General features: G+C 46.6%; 6 protein-coding genes across 6 annotated transcripts; 4 read left to right on the top strand and 2 right to left on the bottom strand.

Annotated features, from left to right (window-relative positions):
* Positions 1–1,111: 1,111 nt before the first annotated feature.
* Positions 1,112–2,755, bottom strand: N7474_008994 (uncharacterized protein; the record flags this gene model as incomplete). Its single annotated transcript, XM_057200404.1, has 1 exon — positions 1,112–2,755. The coding sequence occupies one exon, from the start codon at positions 2,753–2,755 to the stop codon at positions 1,112–1,114; it is 1,644 nt and encodes a 547-aa protein (XP_057048391.1).
* An 847-nt stretch (positions 2,756–3,602) lies between these two features.
* N7474_008993 (uncharacterized protein) lies at positions 3,603–4,286 on the top strand (the record flags this gene model as incomplete). The annotated part of the gene is made up of 1 exon (XM_057200403.1): positions 3,603–4,286. One exon carries the CDS (start codon positions 3,603–3,605, stop codon positions 4,284–4,286), a length of 684 nt encoding a protein of 227 aa, XP_057048390.1.
* Positions 4,287–4,763: 477 nt separating this feature from the next.
* N7474_008992 (uncharacterized protein) lies at positions 4,764–5,512 on the bottom strand (the record flags this gene model as incomplete). Its single annotated transcript, XM_057200402.1, has 3 exons — positions 4,764–5,133; positions 5,203–5,336; positions 5,390–5,512. The coding sequence occupies 3 exons, from the start codon at positions 5,510–5,512 to the stop codon at positions 4,764–4,766; spliced, it is 627 nt and encodes a 208-aa protein (XP_057048389.1).
* A 452-nt stretch (positions 5,513–5,964) lies between these two features.
* On the top strand, positions 5,965–6,273 carry N7474_008991 (uncharacterized protein). The gene is made up of 2 exons (XM_057200401.1): positions 5,965–6,112; positions 6,140–6,273. The coding sequence occupies exons 1-2, from the start codon at positions 6,054–6,056 to the stop codon at positions 6,183–6,185; spliced, it is 105 nt and encodes a 34-aa protein (XP_057048388.1). The 5' UTR covers positions 5,965–6,053; the 3' UTR covers positions 6,186–6,273.
* A 64-nt stretch (positions 6,274–6,337) lies between these two features.
* On the top strand, positions 6,338–6,979 carry N7474_008990 (uncharacterized protein; the record flags this gene model as incomplete). The annotated part of the gene is made up of 1 exon (XM_057200400.1): positions 6,338–6,979. The coding sequence occupies one exon, from the start codon at positions 6,338–6,340 to the stop codon at positions 6,977–6,979; it is 642 nt and encodes a 213-aa protein (XP_057048387.1).
* A 7,134-nt stretch (positions 6,980–14,113) lies between these two features.
* On the top strand, positions 14,114–14,497 carry N7474_008989 (uncharacterized protein; the record flags this gene model as incomplete). The annotated part of the gene is made up of 1 exon (XM_057200399.1): positions 14,114–14,497. One exon carries the CDS (start codon positions 14,114–14,116, stop codon positions 14,495–14,497), a length of 384 nt encoding a protein of 127 aa, XP_057048386.1.
* Between the last annotated feature and the right edge of the window lie 138 nt (positions 14,498–14,635).

Genomic DNA, 14,635 nt, shown 5'->3' with positions numbered 1-14,635 from the left:
AGGAAAGAGAAAGGACGTGGGGAGCCGTGGATGCCATACGTTAAGCAGACCGCAAAGTGGCCATTGGATGCGACTCAGTATACATGGATCAAAGTCCTGCAAGACAACAATAGCACACGAGGGAAGATATACTGTACTGGAAGAAAGTAGTATTGCTTCTACCGTAGTAAGTATAGTTCGAGTTCTTTACAGCGACATTCGAAATCAGATATACCAACATACTCTCACGGACTCATTCCCGAACCCTAACCTGAAACTCACTAGTCTAATTTTAGTTTCTCCTTCAGCAATCGCCGCTGAAATGTATCGTGTCAGTGCAATTATCCACCTGGTAATTTACAATATGATCCAGCTGCTGCATTCCTAGCGCTTACTCAGCTAACCGCCACTGTCTATTATGGAAACTGGCGCCCGATGTGGAATTTACACGTCCATTTTCCACTCCGACAATTCCCGCCTGTCTGCTCTATAAATACAGTCAGAATAGCTAGTCTGAATAGCATCGATTTCATCATTCTCCAATGAGACTACTAGGTAGAATTACTAGTGCATACGCCCATCAGACATTCTGACATATCGTATTGCCTGACAGTGGTCGATGACTCACCGTTATAAAACCGTAACATCCCATGCAATCCCATCGAATCGTGTAGAAAGAGAATAATTGATGCAAACAGTCCACACAACAGCGATATACGGCCAGGCTGCAAGATCAATATCTTCCAAGTCCACTGCGTCCAGTGGTTGGAGACAAGTGCAAAACCAACTTCACCACTACACTCTCAAGAATCAACTCTGAGCCCCACCGCCAAGGCGCTAGGTTGAAAATGGGTACATTTGAATTGTTGGGGACAGAGGTTGGAATAACCCCTAAATGGGAGAGTACTTTATACACTCCACGAATACGACTATCTGTATACAAAAAGCAATATAAAGTAGTCCTCCGATAGGATACCGGAAGGTACCTAGTCACAGCGGTGTTTCAGTACAGTTGTTAGCGATGAACAAGGCTGATTCGTCAACAGACAGAGCCGGAGATATATATACATATGAGAGAGAAAAGATAGGATTGATTACTTCTTCGCCACTATCTATAACGAGATGATCTTTTTCAATCAAAATATTCTTCCCCGGCATATTCATGATCAAAGTCTTCCTCCTCAGGATAGTCCCGATCGAAATCTTTTTCATCGGGATACTCTGGATAGTCGTCGTCCGTATCGTCTTCAAACCCTTCATAAAGGTTAAGCCATTGTTCCGAGTTGTCCAGTGACTCGTCGGGTGCAAGATATCCATGCTCCTTCATTTGGCCAGCGAGGGCTTCTTTGAATTGCCGTTTCCCAGCTTCTCCGTGCTTATGATACTGCTCACGCAGTTCCTCTACCAATACAGTCACAATAAAAATCATCTCGTCGAAGCGACGTTGTTTTGTATCAAGAATAGCCTTCAACTCAACAGGGGTGTTTCGGTGGCACTTCATCATGCTAAGCCCGTAGGAATTCCGGAAACCATGTGGATCATACCAGAGGTGCATCTTTAACTCTTCCAAGGTGGAAAAATTAGTGTTACACCCCGGATCTGGGCAATCGATTCCGCTACTATCAGAATAACGCGCATAGGTCTCCAATATCAGCCAATCCCTACCCCTGCTTTCGCGGGTTGAAGCCACTGCAACTCGCTCGATTGACAGAAATGCATTCAGCAGACCAAATGGAATTTTCTTTGCGGGAGGCAAGACTCGCATCGGTGTCCAGGGATCTTCGACAATGCTCCAACAAGCTCCAGCTTCGACTCGCCACAGCCTATAGCGCAGAGCGCCCTCGTACCCGCCGTACTTAAACGCAACGAACGGGGTGATATTTGGCGGTGCCATCGCCACAAGGTCGGAAAACCGGGAGTACTCCTTATCATCCTCTCCAGGAAGGTGTCTTGGATCATTGCCACTCAACACCACATTTTGCACGGAGGGAAAGAGTTCCTGCAGCTTATCCCAGAACGCCCGCCCGCTGAGCGCCCGCCGATTCCGCTGATAGAGTGGTAGTAAGTTAAGACTTATCTCTACCTGCGTGACGCGAGAGGCGAACTCAGGGCAGTGGTAGATCGGAAAGACTTTATCATCAAACATCTCCTTTGCATATTCAGGTCGATACCAGGTGTTGTGCTCAGGCTCCCAGAACAGTTCCAAGCATTCATACCGTGTATAGGAGGACGTATGCATGAGATGAAAAAGCGTTGGCGTATCGCAGTATCGAAATATCATCAGGTGAATTTCCAGCGGCAAGTCCATGAAGCGATGGAACAGCTTGGGGCCCTGAAATGGCAACGGCTCAGGGGCGACGAAGTAAGAGAAGGGAGTGAGTGGCAACGAGTCGTGATCCATGCCTAGTTTGAGATCCGTCATGGCCGGCGGTAGCAGGTGGCGGCATGATGAATCCCTTAGAGACTGGGGGATTGGTGTAGGAGGTGGGGGTAGAGATGGTGATTGCGCGAGTGACGGCTCCCGGCGAGGGGGACCAGGTGTGGGTGGTGTTGGGACCTTATGTTTATGCACGGGTCGAGATCCTAGGCCGCGCGAATCAGGTGTGGGGAGTGATGAGACTTCATGCCCAGACGCGGCTAGAAAATCTGGGGGAAGCGACATAATGTTGGATGAGCTACGACGAGCTATGTTGTCGGAGATATTTGTACCATCTAGGACCGGTAGGTGAATTGTGACGAGGCTGAATTCTGACACTCGAGAGTCAGGAGGACGCATGTTGGCTTGGAAGGCGGACAGCAGCCGGGACGGGACGGAGGCAGCCGTGAAAAGCACTTTCATGTAAAATACACCATCAAAGGGTCTCACCACCGTCATGTAAAATACAACGTATATTCTGGGAAGCGGAGGATCTACGACTACACCATAGTTGGATTAGCTTGTTTCAGGTTAGGGTTCGAGAATTAATCCGTGTAAGGATTTTGGTATATCTTATTTCGAACATCGCTGTACTGTATATATACCTGGGGTTAATCTCTAATACCAAAAGACGATGAAATCGATCAAAAAATGGACAAAGAAGATCATCCATCCAAAAGCGACCGTGGACGAACCTGAGGAGGCACCCCCTCCGCTCCCATTTCTCAACACCCCGGCCATACCAACACCAACAGAAGCCTGCAAACAGTCTTATCCCAACAACTACGGCCTCTTCGGACGACTCCCGCTGGAAATCCGACAAGAGATTCAGGTGTTTGCATTTGGCCAGCGCACCCTCCATGTGGATCTGAGGTATGGTCCGCTGTACCCGCCCCAGGCTCAAACAGATAGTAAATTGCGCCCTGATCACGTTCAACAATCCACCTGGCGATGGTTTAGCTGCGAGTGTTATCGCTGGACGAAGCTGTCCGATGCCTTTGTTGCGCATCAGAATGTACGCCCCCCGTTTGATGATCACTGTGTGCCGACACGCTTGTATTCGCGTGGATATACGGGACCCCCGTGCCTGCGGGCTGCTCTATCGGGGTAATGGGATGGTTGCTTGCTTGTCATATGGCGTAAATCCCCGTATTCCCTAATATGATTGGTATTGGTTTACTAATATTGATATAGGTATTAAGAGGGAATGGAAATTCTATTCACAACGAATACATTCTACTTCTCCGGCCTAGAGCTCCAACAGAACTTGTCTCGATTGCTCCCTCCCCAAAGGCTAGCGAGTATCTCCTCTCTAGTCCTTATCTGGGATCTAAAAAAGCCCCGTCAAAAGTACTACAGTGAGAAAAATAACCTGGTCGGTGTACTCTGGGAGAGGGTCGTCACGGCATCCCCCGAACCGCCGTCCGGGGCTGATTCAACGCTTCACGAATTATGCCGCATAGTCCCAGAAACCTTTCCTAATCTTCATCACTTATATATCTCCTTGCAGAGTCATATCGCACCACCGGAGCCGAAGATCTTTGAAGATCCTGTGGGCGAGGTGGAGAGGGTTATCCTGAGTCCGATTGACGAGGTGGTACGGGCTTTGGGACCGGGGAGGGATGTTAAGATTGCTATCCAGCTGGGGGGGTGGCAGGCTATTTGGCGACGGCGGTTGAAACGAAATCCGCGAGAGGTGATTGCCAAGTTTGATGAACAATCCGGGAATCGACTTTGGAAGGGGCTTGGTGACGCCACTGGCCAGCCAGAATTGGGATATTGGTTGTGCGCGGGGTGGGACGATATTGATCGTATGGGGCCGGTATCCTACGGTGATGTGGATGTATGGGGTGAAGAGATATCAGAAAATTATGTATCTACACATGGATAGCAGCGGTGGCTATTTTTGGGGAGGGGTATCTCCACTTCTACGGAGTGAGCATGGGGATGAGATGGATAGGGCGCTTATCTTGCAAATTTACAGTATTGTTCGACTCCCGGAAAACCTGTACATCACTCACCGTTGAAAATGTGCCAACACACCGCAAGTTCTCATGCATGCAATGGATAGACGAGGGAAACTAAGCTACATGAGAGTTGCAGTATAAATTAAAGGGCATTAAGATGAAAACCCCAAGCTCTTTCTAGAAGCTATCTTTAGGATGCCTAAATCGTTGTGTAAGGAAATTCCAAGTTTTTTTGTCTCTCCAAACTCCCTATTCCCTTTCCCCACTCTAGCCCCCGAACGTTTCCTTCGGAGACTGAATTATGACCGTATACTGTATACCACAATACTCTCACGGATTAATTCTCGAATCCATCCTCTTAGCCAGGACGATGTTCGCCAGGCTGCAAATAGACCCTACTTTCACAGAGCGACAGCAGCCATAGCCACAGCCATTACACCGAAGGCGAGACCAGCATTCCCAGTTATTTGCGCAATACCACCGGTACTAGTTCCAGTGGACATTGTAGAGGCAGCTGTGCCCGAAGCTCCCGACGTATTGCTGCCAGTGCTAACACTCGACATGGATGGCGACTCGGTCGACTGAGCTGTGGTCGTCATTGCCGAGGCTCCGTTCGAAGGACCAGCAGTGATCGTGACTGGAAGAAGAGTGATATCGTCTTTCCCCAGAGAAGTAGTCGACTTTCCAGGGAAGTTGGCCTCGCTACCGCCAAATGACTCGGTGCACACGGCGGCTGTGGTGCCGCTCATAGAACAGCCAACACTGCCGTAGCTATTTGGGAAACAAGTTTAGATAAGCTTACTTCGCGATAACCTCGGATGAAACTGAGATTCAACATACAATGCAGGCGATTCATTCATCGACCAAACGGCGGTACTGGGACCCCAGATCATAGTCACACCGGGACCCATGCCACACTCATCGCTGGGTGTTCCAGACTTGCATTGAACGAGATAGGTGGTTTGATCAGCACTCTGGGTGTTGACTTATTAGTCTGATATCTCTGAAGGGGTCACATCGCACGAACCTCGCCGATCACTGAACCGACCAAAGGTTGCGGGTCAGTATCGATAATAAACATCGACGCGATGGATGACTGAGCGGCAGCAAGGCCAGCAGCTCCGAGGAGAAAGAGGCTTCGGGAAACCATGTCGTAATGATCTAATTGATTAAAATTGCTGCAAGAATGCAATTGATACCACTTTGCTAGGGCGAGATTCGACTTTAAGAAGGGAACAACTGTTTAGAGAAGAGATAGTGGAACACGACTATGTCCAGATCATCCGCATGAGACCCTGGAATATTTGGGTCAACTAGCCCAGACCCTGGAAAATCGCCCTAAGCTAGACTGTAAGCTAGACCATAAGCGGATTAGTTAAGGTATTCCGTAAGCGAGTGGGCCAGCGAACCAACTAAGTTACAACTATTTTAAATCGATTTATTAGACCACCAACGCCATTAATTTCAAATATCTACCTACTATACCTATTAGGGCAATGCGTTCTTTTATGCCCAACGTAAGCTCTTGCAGGTCTGTCGCAGCTGGAGAAGCCTGTTGCTCGCCAAGGTCTACTCAAAGGTTACGCTCGACAATGATGAAAGCCTGGTCCCTCTGGCACACGCTGCTCGCCTTAACCGGTCGTTAGGAGCCACTGTCCAAGAACTAAGAATTCCAAACCTCGGCTACAAGGATGACAAGAATAGCATCTATGATCCTAAGCTCTTCCGAGAACTCATCAAACCCTTCACGGTGACACGTGAAGATCTCACCGAATAGGAAGATGCTTTGGAAGGCGGAGATGAACAAGTGTGGCTTGTTCTAGTCTTGATATCTCTCGAGAACCTCCGATATCTTGAGATGTGTCACTATTCGTATGTCTGGGATCTTACACTACGAACACTCGCACAATGAGTGTCCAATTCGATCTGTGTTCGGGGTTATAGACCTTTATCGCTTCTCGAAGAGGTCAGCATCATGTCGGAGACAGTTTATCAAAACTTTCCAGTCGCACGGTTTGCCCCCTTTTTCAAACTACCGGCCATGAGAGTATTCCGTGCTGCTGGGGTCCACGAGGAACATGAGGGGGAGTACGCTTCGTTTCCGCTTTCTTTGAATCTGGAGCCTAAATCCTCTCAAGTCAGGAGGATTGTTCTCGACCATTCAAACTGTAGACGTGGAATGATCGAGTACGTCTCATCGTGTGCCAATCTGGAATACTTCGAGTATCAGCACTCCAGCGCTGCCAATCACGGGGATGCGTGGCTAGATTTTCGGCCACGGCGATTTCACGCCGCGTTGTTTACCCAGAAACATAGTCTGCGCGTGCTACGCCTGAACGACAGCGGCATTACAAAAGGGGTAGACGACGTTGGCATGGAAGATGAAGGTATTTACTCGGGGGACGATGTGGAAATTGAGCCTTGGTTCGGCAGCCTGGTCGATTTCACGGAGCTACGAGAACTGCGCATACCCGTGCGTAATCTCTTGGATTTGGACCACAGACACCGTGGCCTAGGCTCCTCCTTGGAAGAAATTCTCCCGTGCAGCTTGGAGTATCTCTGTCTGGCTAAGACTGACCAGGCTGAGTTTGATACTGTCGAGCGTCAGCTCCGTTAGTCTACTTGCTCTCCAGGGTAAACGCTTTCCTGCTTTGCGAAAGCTGGTGGTTCAGCTTTACTAGACGGAGTTAATTCCAGGGAAAGAGCTTAGCGCTGCTAATAAAGAGGGTGTCTATCGGGTTCCACACAGCAAAGGAAGTATTCCAGGAAGTGAGGAGAATGTGTGAGACAGAGGGCGTAGAGTTCTCCTTTGCCCATGATGGGGAATATCAAGTACTGGCTGATGGCAAGCTGGTTTGGGACACCGAGGGAGCTTAGAGCTGTCAGTGTAATAGATAATTGAGTGATACCGTCCAGGAACCAGGTGCGAAGCGACCCTCGACATGATTTGCAAGACCCAATGGCTTTCATGGAATTCCACTGAATCCTTGTACGGATTGTGTAATATTACGTTGGTATGTACTGTAACATACACGGCGCATTTTACGGTGTCCTTCAATTTGACGTGGACTGCCCAATTACTGATCTGCGCTATGGCCTGGGCGGTGGGGCCAAAAAAGAGTGATCAAGTGTGTATTGGTCAAGCCAATTTCGAGAATGCCTGCAGCCTTATAGGTGATAACCAGCACACGACTCACAGGATGAGAAGGAGAACTGAAGTCGCCCATAAGGTCATCAGATTACCCGGCACTAGGCAGCCCTCCCCACATGATTTGCAGATCCACTATAGGATTCCATGGAATTCCACCTACGTTTTACACGCATAGTGTATTTTTCCGTAGCAGGTATTGTAACATACAGTACACAGCGCATTTACTGCGCCCTGAATTTAACACGGCCAGCTCAATAAATGATCCACGCTAACGCCTTGGCAGTGGGGCCAGGAAAGAGTTTTTCAGTGTATATTGGTCAAGGCGATTTCGAGAACGACTGTATCGACAGCATAAATCCTCAATGCCGAGTACATTATGGCCTGCAGATAGAATTTTATAGGACTGTTACGAAACGTTCACGCCCTTCGAAAGTGTGGTCATTCACCTTGCGCAAAATAACCAAGCTTCATTCGGTATATTCAAACAGGGAGACCTATTGCGTTTGAACGGCCCAGAGATAGAGATATAACTTGGCGACCAAGTAGCCAATGATAGAATGAACGGTAAGTGACAGACAAATGATATTAATTTTAGCCGTAAGAATAGAGACTACTTGCTAGTCAACTTTATTAGATTGAATGAGGAAAAGAGGCGGTCTGGAAACGATAAGTCCAGGATGAGAACTTAATTCAGCTTCTAAATGCTATGGTTGAACATTCTTGCGTAACGCTGGGGGGTGTGTTAGCCTCTAAGCATAAAGAGACCTGAAAGAGCAAGCGGTTCACCGTTCACAACGTAAATTTTTCCTACAATATAATAGATGTTCAACGTTTACTTCTATCAAATATGTATATATTGTTCTACGGCTATGATATTGAACTTAAGGGCAACCAACTGTTGAAGAGAACTAACCTACTCGTATATTAGTGAACTAACTTTTAATTTCCGCTTCGAACTTGAATTCTCTGCCAAGGTTTTCGAGCGGCCTTGAAGATACGAAAGTTGATAGATGTCACCACTTTTTAGGAGGACTACGATAACATCTATTATAGGGAGTCAGGTTAATTTAATTCGAGTTGAACAAGAGAGTTGTACCCAAAATAGTATAGTTCAGATGCAAAGGGCTAGCGTCAATCGTTTTGACCTGAAGCGGTAGCCGATATGTTCATCTTATCGAAAATGGGATATGTCAATCTGCCTTTCGCTCGCTCTCTCCAGATTTTATATCTTCGGAATTCCTTACTTAGTAGTTGAAAACAACCTCTCATGCACTAGGATGTCGATGTCTAGCCCTGAATCAAAGTGGAGACATACATTTTGGAGCTGCTGTCCTTCTAAGTCAATTTGTGAGTCTTCCCATCCGCTATCATCAAATTAAGAAGACTAGTAATGACTTTCTTATAGGTTGTTTTGCTTGTTGTCTACCATGCGGACTATTCGGGAAGATTTTAGCGCGTCGAAAAAAGCGAGGCCATAAAGAAAACTGCTGCAATTCTGACGTAACACAAAATCACCCTCACGTTGAGTCTAGGATAATACTAATAGTCTATTCCTAGTGTTGTCTATTTGCATCGCTTACTCTTTGTGGGCTCTAGTGGGTACCACTTATGATCCAAAGGGGCCACATGAGGGGGTCATCCAACATAAAAGGCTTAGCCTGTGGAGACTGCATAGAGTCTCTCTGTTGCCCTTACTGTGTTCTGATCCAACATCACGAAGAATTGAAGACAGAGGATGGCACTTCACTTGGATACCGTTCGGACGCTAAAATGTCATATTCAAGACAAAATTAGCACTGAAAGTCCCTACACTTGCTATAATACTATTAGCCGCAGAAGATGAAACCGGTAGGAACCTTGGCATTATAGTATCACAATATGGAAGTGCCATTTCAAACATTTTTGGTGAAACTGTAACGTCATTGGATAGGAGGATTTGAATGTGGTCGGCTAAATAGAAAAGGAGAATAAGTTGCTGGATACCCTCTAAAATTGAGAAGGTCTCCCATCCGCTGCCTCTCAGCTACAATATAATGGAGATCAACTCGTTCTAAAATCTCCATCGTTTAATATTGCTCCTCTATGAAGGTCTACTTCTCTATAAAACGGAATACTCAACACGGTACTTCCCCCCCCCCCCCCCCCTCCCCCAAAAACACCCAAAACTCTGTACAGATGCGATCTCAGAAACACAAAGAACTTGAGCATTGAGGCTATTTACTGTATTATGTTCAAAATTGTCGGTAAAATGCGTACGGTACTTTATCTCTGATAGGTCGCACACTCCAAGCCACCGTTTTAAATGCTATACTATAGTACGAAAGATGGTTGATCGCACCCGTGCTACAGTAAGTATACTACAATTGCATCTGTAGATGGTGAGGGAATGCATTTACGAGACAATGCATTATACTGTAGGATCAAGGTCAATATAGCAAGTTAAAATCAAGAAGTGAACCCTTCCAGTGTCGGGGTACTTCAGGTCGTAGATTTAAATTTTCTAGTATGATATGAAGAGGTTCAAACTTTTCAATCTAGTTAGCAGAGCTCATGTACTGGGAGTTACGAGATCAAACCTCTTCAACCATGTTGGCGTCGGCTTCCGTGAACTGAATCAGCCTACTGACTGTCTGATGGTCTAGAGAGAGGGCATCGATCCACTGATCAACAGATTGATTGTCCCATAAGCCGGGTTCTATCTAGAGGGTTGGATTATCGTTCACAATTTCTAATATCATGGTTTCAATGGACTCCAAACTGCGCGAGAATTGCCGTTGAGCGAGAATCTTAGTAACAATTGAGGGCTTGAAACCCCTGGATGTATAATAAACGAGGATGATAATTTCCTTATCGGACCATCTAGTAAATGGCATAGTGGTATAGACAAGAATAGATTCTAGGACCTAGCGTGAAGTATAGTTAGGTCTGTATTCAAATAAATATAATTGGCATATGCTTCCGAGGGTAGGAGAAGGAGAATAGTATCGTAGAAATCATAGATAAGAAGGAAATAATTGGTATACTATCGTCATAGTTCTTAGTAGCATAATTGGTAATAACACAGTTGTCACCCGTTGGGTTTAGTGCGAAATATACGGTTCAATAGCTCACGAATACCCTACCCGGATTCTAGCAGAAGTAAATTGTTACGAGTAGCCATTCACCGATATGACGGCAGCGAGATATGGACAGTCAATTCATAGCACTATTTCTTTTTTCTCAAGTGTACCATGAATGAATGGGGTCTAGTAGAATTGGCCTCAGTGGCGTGCTTGATTCATCCCAGCCGTTCAACAATGATTAAGCTTCATCTAATGAAAATCGAGTACATGTAATTCTAGCCTACAACAAGCCAATTGCACATGATTGACTTAATTGGATCTTAGTAGGCGCTACAATTGACATAAGCGTAGCATGTTGAACATAAAGTTCAATGATAGTTCGTCTGATACCTTGACATGGTGGAAGCAATTGACTAGCGTTATTTTTTAGTCTCCCACTGTGTAGGAAAATTACAATGACCCTATTATTACTATCCTGGTTAACGGAATCAGTGGCATGTAAAAGTAAGCTTCCCTTTTTTAACTTGCTTAGTTTCGCGTGGTATCAACTGCTACAACATTGTTACTCATTAGTAGGCGTGTCTAGACGAATGAGAAGAAATTTACATCTATAGCGTTAGTCTTACAAAAGAACAGTGGATGTAGCCGCTAGTAAACAGAACAAGCTCTATCTAAATAGCTCACCTAAAGCGAAATTGGATAACCCGTTATAAACTGTATCTAAGTAGTAGTAAATCAATTTTTATTAGAAGATCAACGGATAGAGATTCTAGTGAATAGCCTAGTTGAACACGGACTACCTCACGTGAATTTTCCTAACCCGCTATAGTCTACCGCACCTACCACGAGAAGCACTGTTTATGTTGAACAAAATATATTTTAACGAGAACATAAATTCTGCAAACCATTAAGGGCGTGTTTAGGCACATCTCGCTAAATCGTGTTATACAAATCACGGTTAAACTCTAGGATTCAGCGAAAATTGAATAGGTATTATTGCATTTCGGACAAGACTATTCAACGTTCAGAGTCTAGGTTCGTGCTCTGTACCAACTACTGTAATATATAGTAGATGCAGTTGACGCTAGCAAAATGTTCAACCAATACCGTTCAGTTGGTGGAAATAAACTTAGTTGATGCCAATAGTAATGAGCTCAAATTTGGCTTTTAGGCATTGCTTTATGCTGACCTATCAATCTGGGCATACTTGTAATATTCTCACCACTGTATTCCACAATCTACCTTGATCTTGTCCTTTAACATGTCTGATCCTGGCAACTTATATTAGGTAGTTAGGAGAGAGTTTAAATAGCGACTTAGTAGAGGGACGATATGGAACTACGTAGTCAGATTGGAGGGGAGACGCGCCTCCTTCGTCACATTGGACTGAACAAGAATATAGATCTATCCTTCTGACTGAGGACTATAAGGGGATAGCCAACCGTTGGCGCAGACGGATAGCTTTTATGGGCGGGTCGCTAGTGGATTACGTTATATAACTGATTTCGAAAACTCCTTACTGTATCTAGTTGCCTCATAGGCGAAAAGGATGATGGGCTCGATAAGGACCCGTGAATAGGATATCTCGCGTCCGTCACTAGAATCCAAGAAGTCCTACCGGCTTCATAGAGAAGGAAGAATCACCTTAAAGACTTATCATTGCTGAGTTCACTTCAATTACGAAGGAAACAGGGGCCGACGGGGCTTTATAGTATGTTAGCGATTCGTGTTTGCTAGGACGTATAGTGCTATTCGAATTGCTTTTTTCCTACTATATTCACAACACTACTATAGCAGAGCCTATTACATTATAAGGGGCGCCGAAATAAGGAATGACTAAAAGATACGCTTCCAAATTTTCGATAAGATCAAAATGTTACGCATACTATACGTACAAGGATACAGTATATATAGTTGTTGTAGCCTGCATATCGTTCGCGAAGTTGGATTCTAAACCAGAACCTACTAGGCTGGGTAAGGATTCGTATTTTAGTCTAGTTGGGAAATCAACTCGTAAGGGGTCAGGGTAAATGAAATCATTCATTCATTCATTCACTACTATATAGAAAGGATATGCAGATCATAGTTGATGCCAGGCGGGTTGGGAACCAACATGCAGCAGGCTGAGGCAAGTAAGTGGGAAGAGTGAGGCAAAATCCTTCAGGCGTAAGGGAGCCTAGAAAATCAGGCAGTAGGATCTGCTTTTTCAAATACCGGTTTCCGGAGGCACCGTGTAATAAAGCAAACTTGACAATTGATTCAAATCAAAGAGACAAAATGCGAGATACTTTGAAGGTTGAAACTTTTCTTCATGCAGTGTACACATTGTGTCAGATTAGCGTGCGTTGCCACCCAACAATCGTATGCGGTACGCCCCTCCGCCCTTCGAAAATTGGAGTAACACTTGGACAATCAGGCTCATGAAATATGATTTGCCATTTTTTGCGGGGGGTCCGCAGGTTAAAGACATAGATGGGTGTAAGCCCCCCAAGTTCGGAAACTGCCCCGCTAATGCCGTAAATTTCTCAACTTTCTAGAGTCTTAATGTCAGGCGATGTGTAAAAGGAGTATTTCGAGGTAAAATTCCTCTTGTCAAACAGCTTTTGAATTTTTTTTGCCTTGAAGCTCTAATGCTTCTGCACCTTTCACAATGTCACGAACATTGAGTATAATCTTGGGGATTGTAAGTTTGTGATCGGCAGTATCTAGCCAACTGATCTTAGGTAAGGTCACCTCATGACGTCTCATATTGTAGCGGTGCTTCCTCAAGCTTTTAAGAAGAAAAGGCAATCCAGTATGCCAGGTATCACCTGAAAAGTCGTTGGCATATAGAACCAAGTAAACCTAATGTTCTCCTTTCGCCGTAGCAACATCATTTAGATGGCTACCAATAAGTACAGGCTCTGCACCATAGCTGATTGCTTTGTTTAACCATATTTCATCTTTGAATATAGCTCGCCTCAGAGCGAAGTCCCGCCGTAGTGGTCGGGAAACCCGAACAAAAAACGTCGGTGCGCGAGGGGCGGGCCCTAGACGTTCTGCCGGAATCGCCTGGGGCGGTAGGCGGTCGGCGGAATCGGTCGGTCATTGGCCCCGACCACTTCCTAGGTGGGGCATCTCGCGGAAACGGTCGGCCATTGGTCCTCGGGGCTTAGGGGCCCCACCGGGCGCGGGCCGCTCCCACTAGCCCCCTACGACGATGTATAGACTCTATCCTCGACGAGCTCCGTCCGTCGTCGCGTATGGGCTTAGAGCGAGGGGAGAAGATTTCCCCCCCAACCTCCCCCCCCAGATTAGAACCCCAGTTGGACGGACGCATAGGCTTAGACGCACCCGACGCCTCGCTCCAACTGGGGTTCTAATACTCATGCACTCTGCACTCAACGCCCACGTCCAACCGGGGTTCTAATCTAGAGGGGAAAAGGGAGGGGGAGGATGCCCGATCAGCCACACGCTGCGCCACGCGCTAGAGTTGACCCCTGAGTCCTTCAGCGGATTCCGATGTCACGACGATAGCGGGAGCTCCTCGACGACGACGATGGCTAGACCACCGCCATCTCGTGCTCTCTTCGAGTACGAAGCGAGTCACAACGCTATCGTCTGCGGCCCCTATCGCATTGGGATCACGGCCCGTCTGAAGGAGCGCCACCTCTATGAAACACATGGGATCCTCAACTCCGCCGAATGCCAGCGACACCTAGCAGCCATCCCGGACGGGACCGCCCCGCTCTACGACCACTCCGACTTTACACCCCTCCCAGACGGTTCCCAACCGTTGCCGTTGCTCGCGATCCACGATCTCTGGATATGCGACACGTGCGGATTCCGGTCCAAAAGTGACCGACTGGTCAAGAACCACAGCCGAGGGAATCACGACCACGATCCATCCCAAGCGCAGAAGCTAGGAATCTATCGGGTCTAGGGCCAGCGTTGGCTTGCGCATTCCAAATTCTCTCGCTAGTGGACGACGTCTCCGCCCCGGCCCCAGCCCTAGGAAGTCCTAGCAATCCGGCCGGGCTTAGGGTTTTAGGGCTTAGGGTTTTAGGGTTTTTAGGGTTTA

Source organism: Penicillium riverlandense, assembly GCF_028828495.1.
Source record: "Penicillium riverlandense strain IBT 135883 chromosome Unknown utg000008l_segment0_segment0, whole genome shotgun sequence".
NCBI lineage: Eukaryota > Fungi > Ascomycota > Eurotiomycetes > Eurotiales > Aspergillaceae > Penicillium > Penicillium riverlandense.
This window is presented reverse-complemented; position numbering and strand designations above follow the sequence as displayed.

Excerpts from the sequence above, each read along its gene's own strand:
- N7474_008991 (XM_057200401.1), top strand. The coding sequence starts at position 6,054 with ATGACAAGAATAGCATCTATGATCCTAAGCTCTTCCGAGAACTCATCA. Across the intron at positions 6,113-6,139 it reads AACTCATCAAACCCTTCACG|GAAGATGCTTTGGAAGGCGG; the intron begins GTGACACGTGAA and ends CTCACCGAATAG.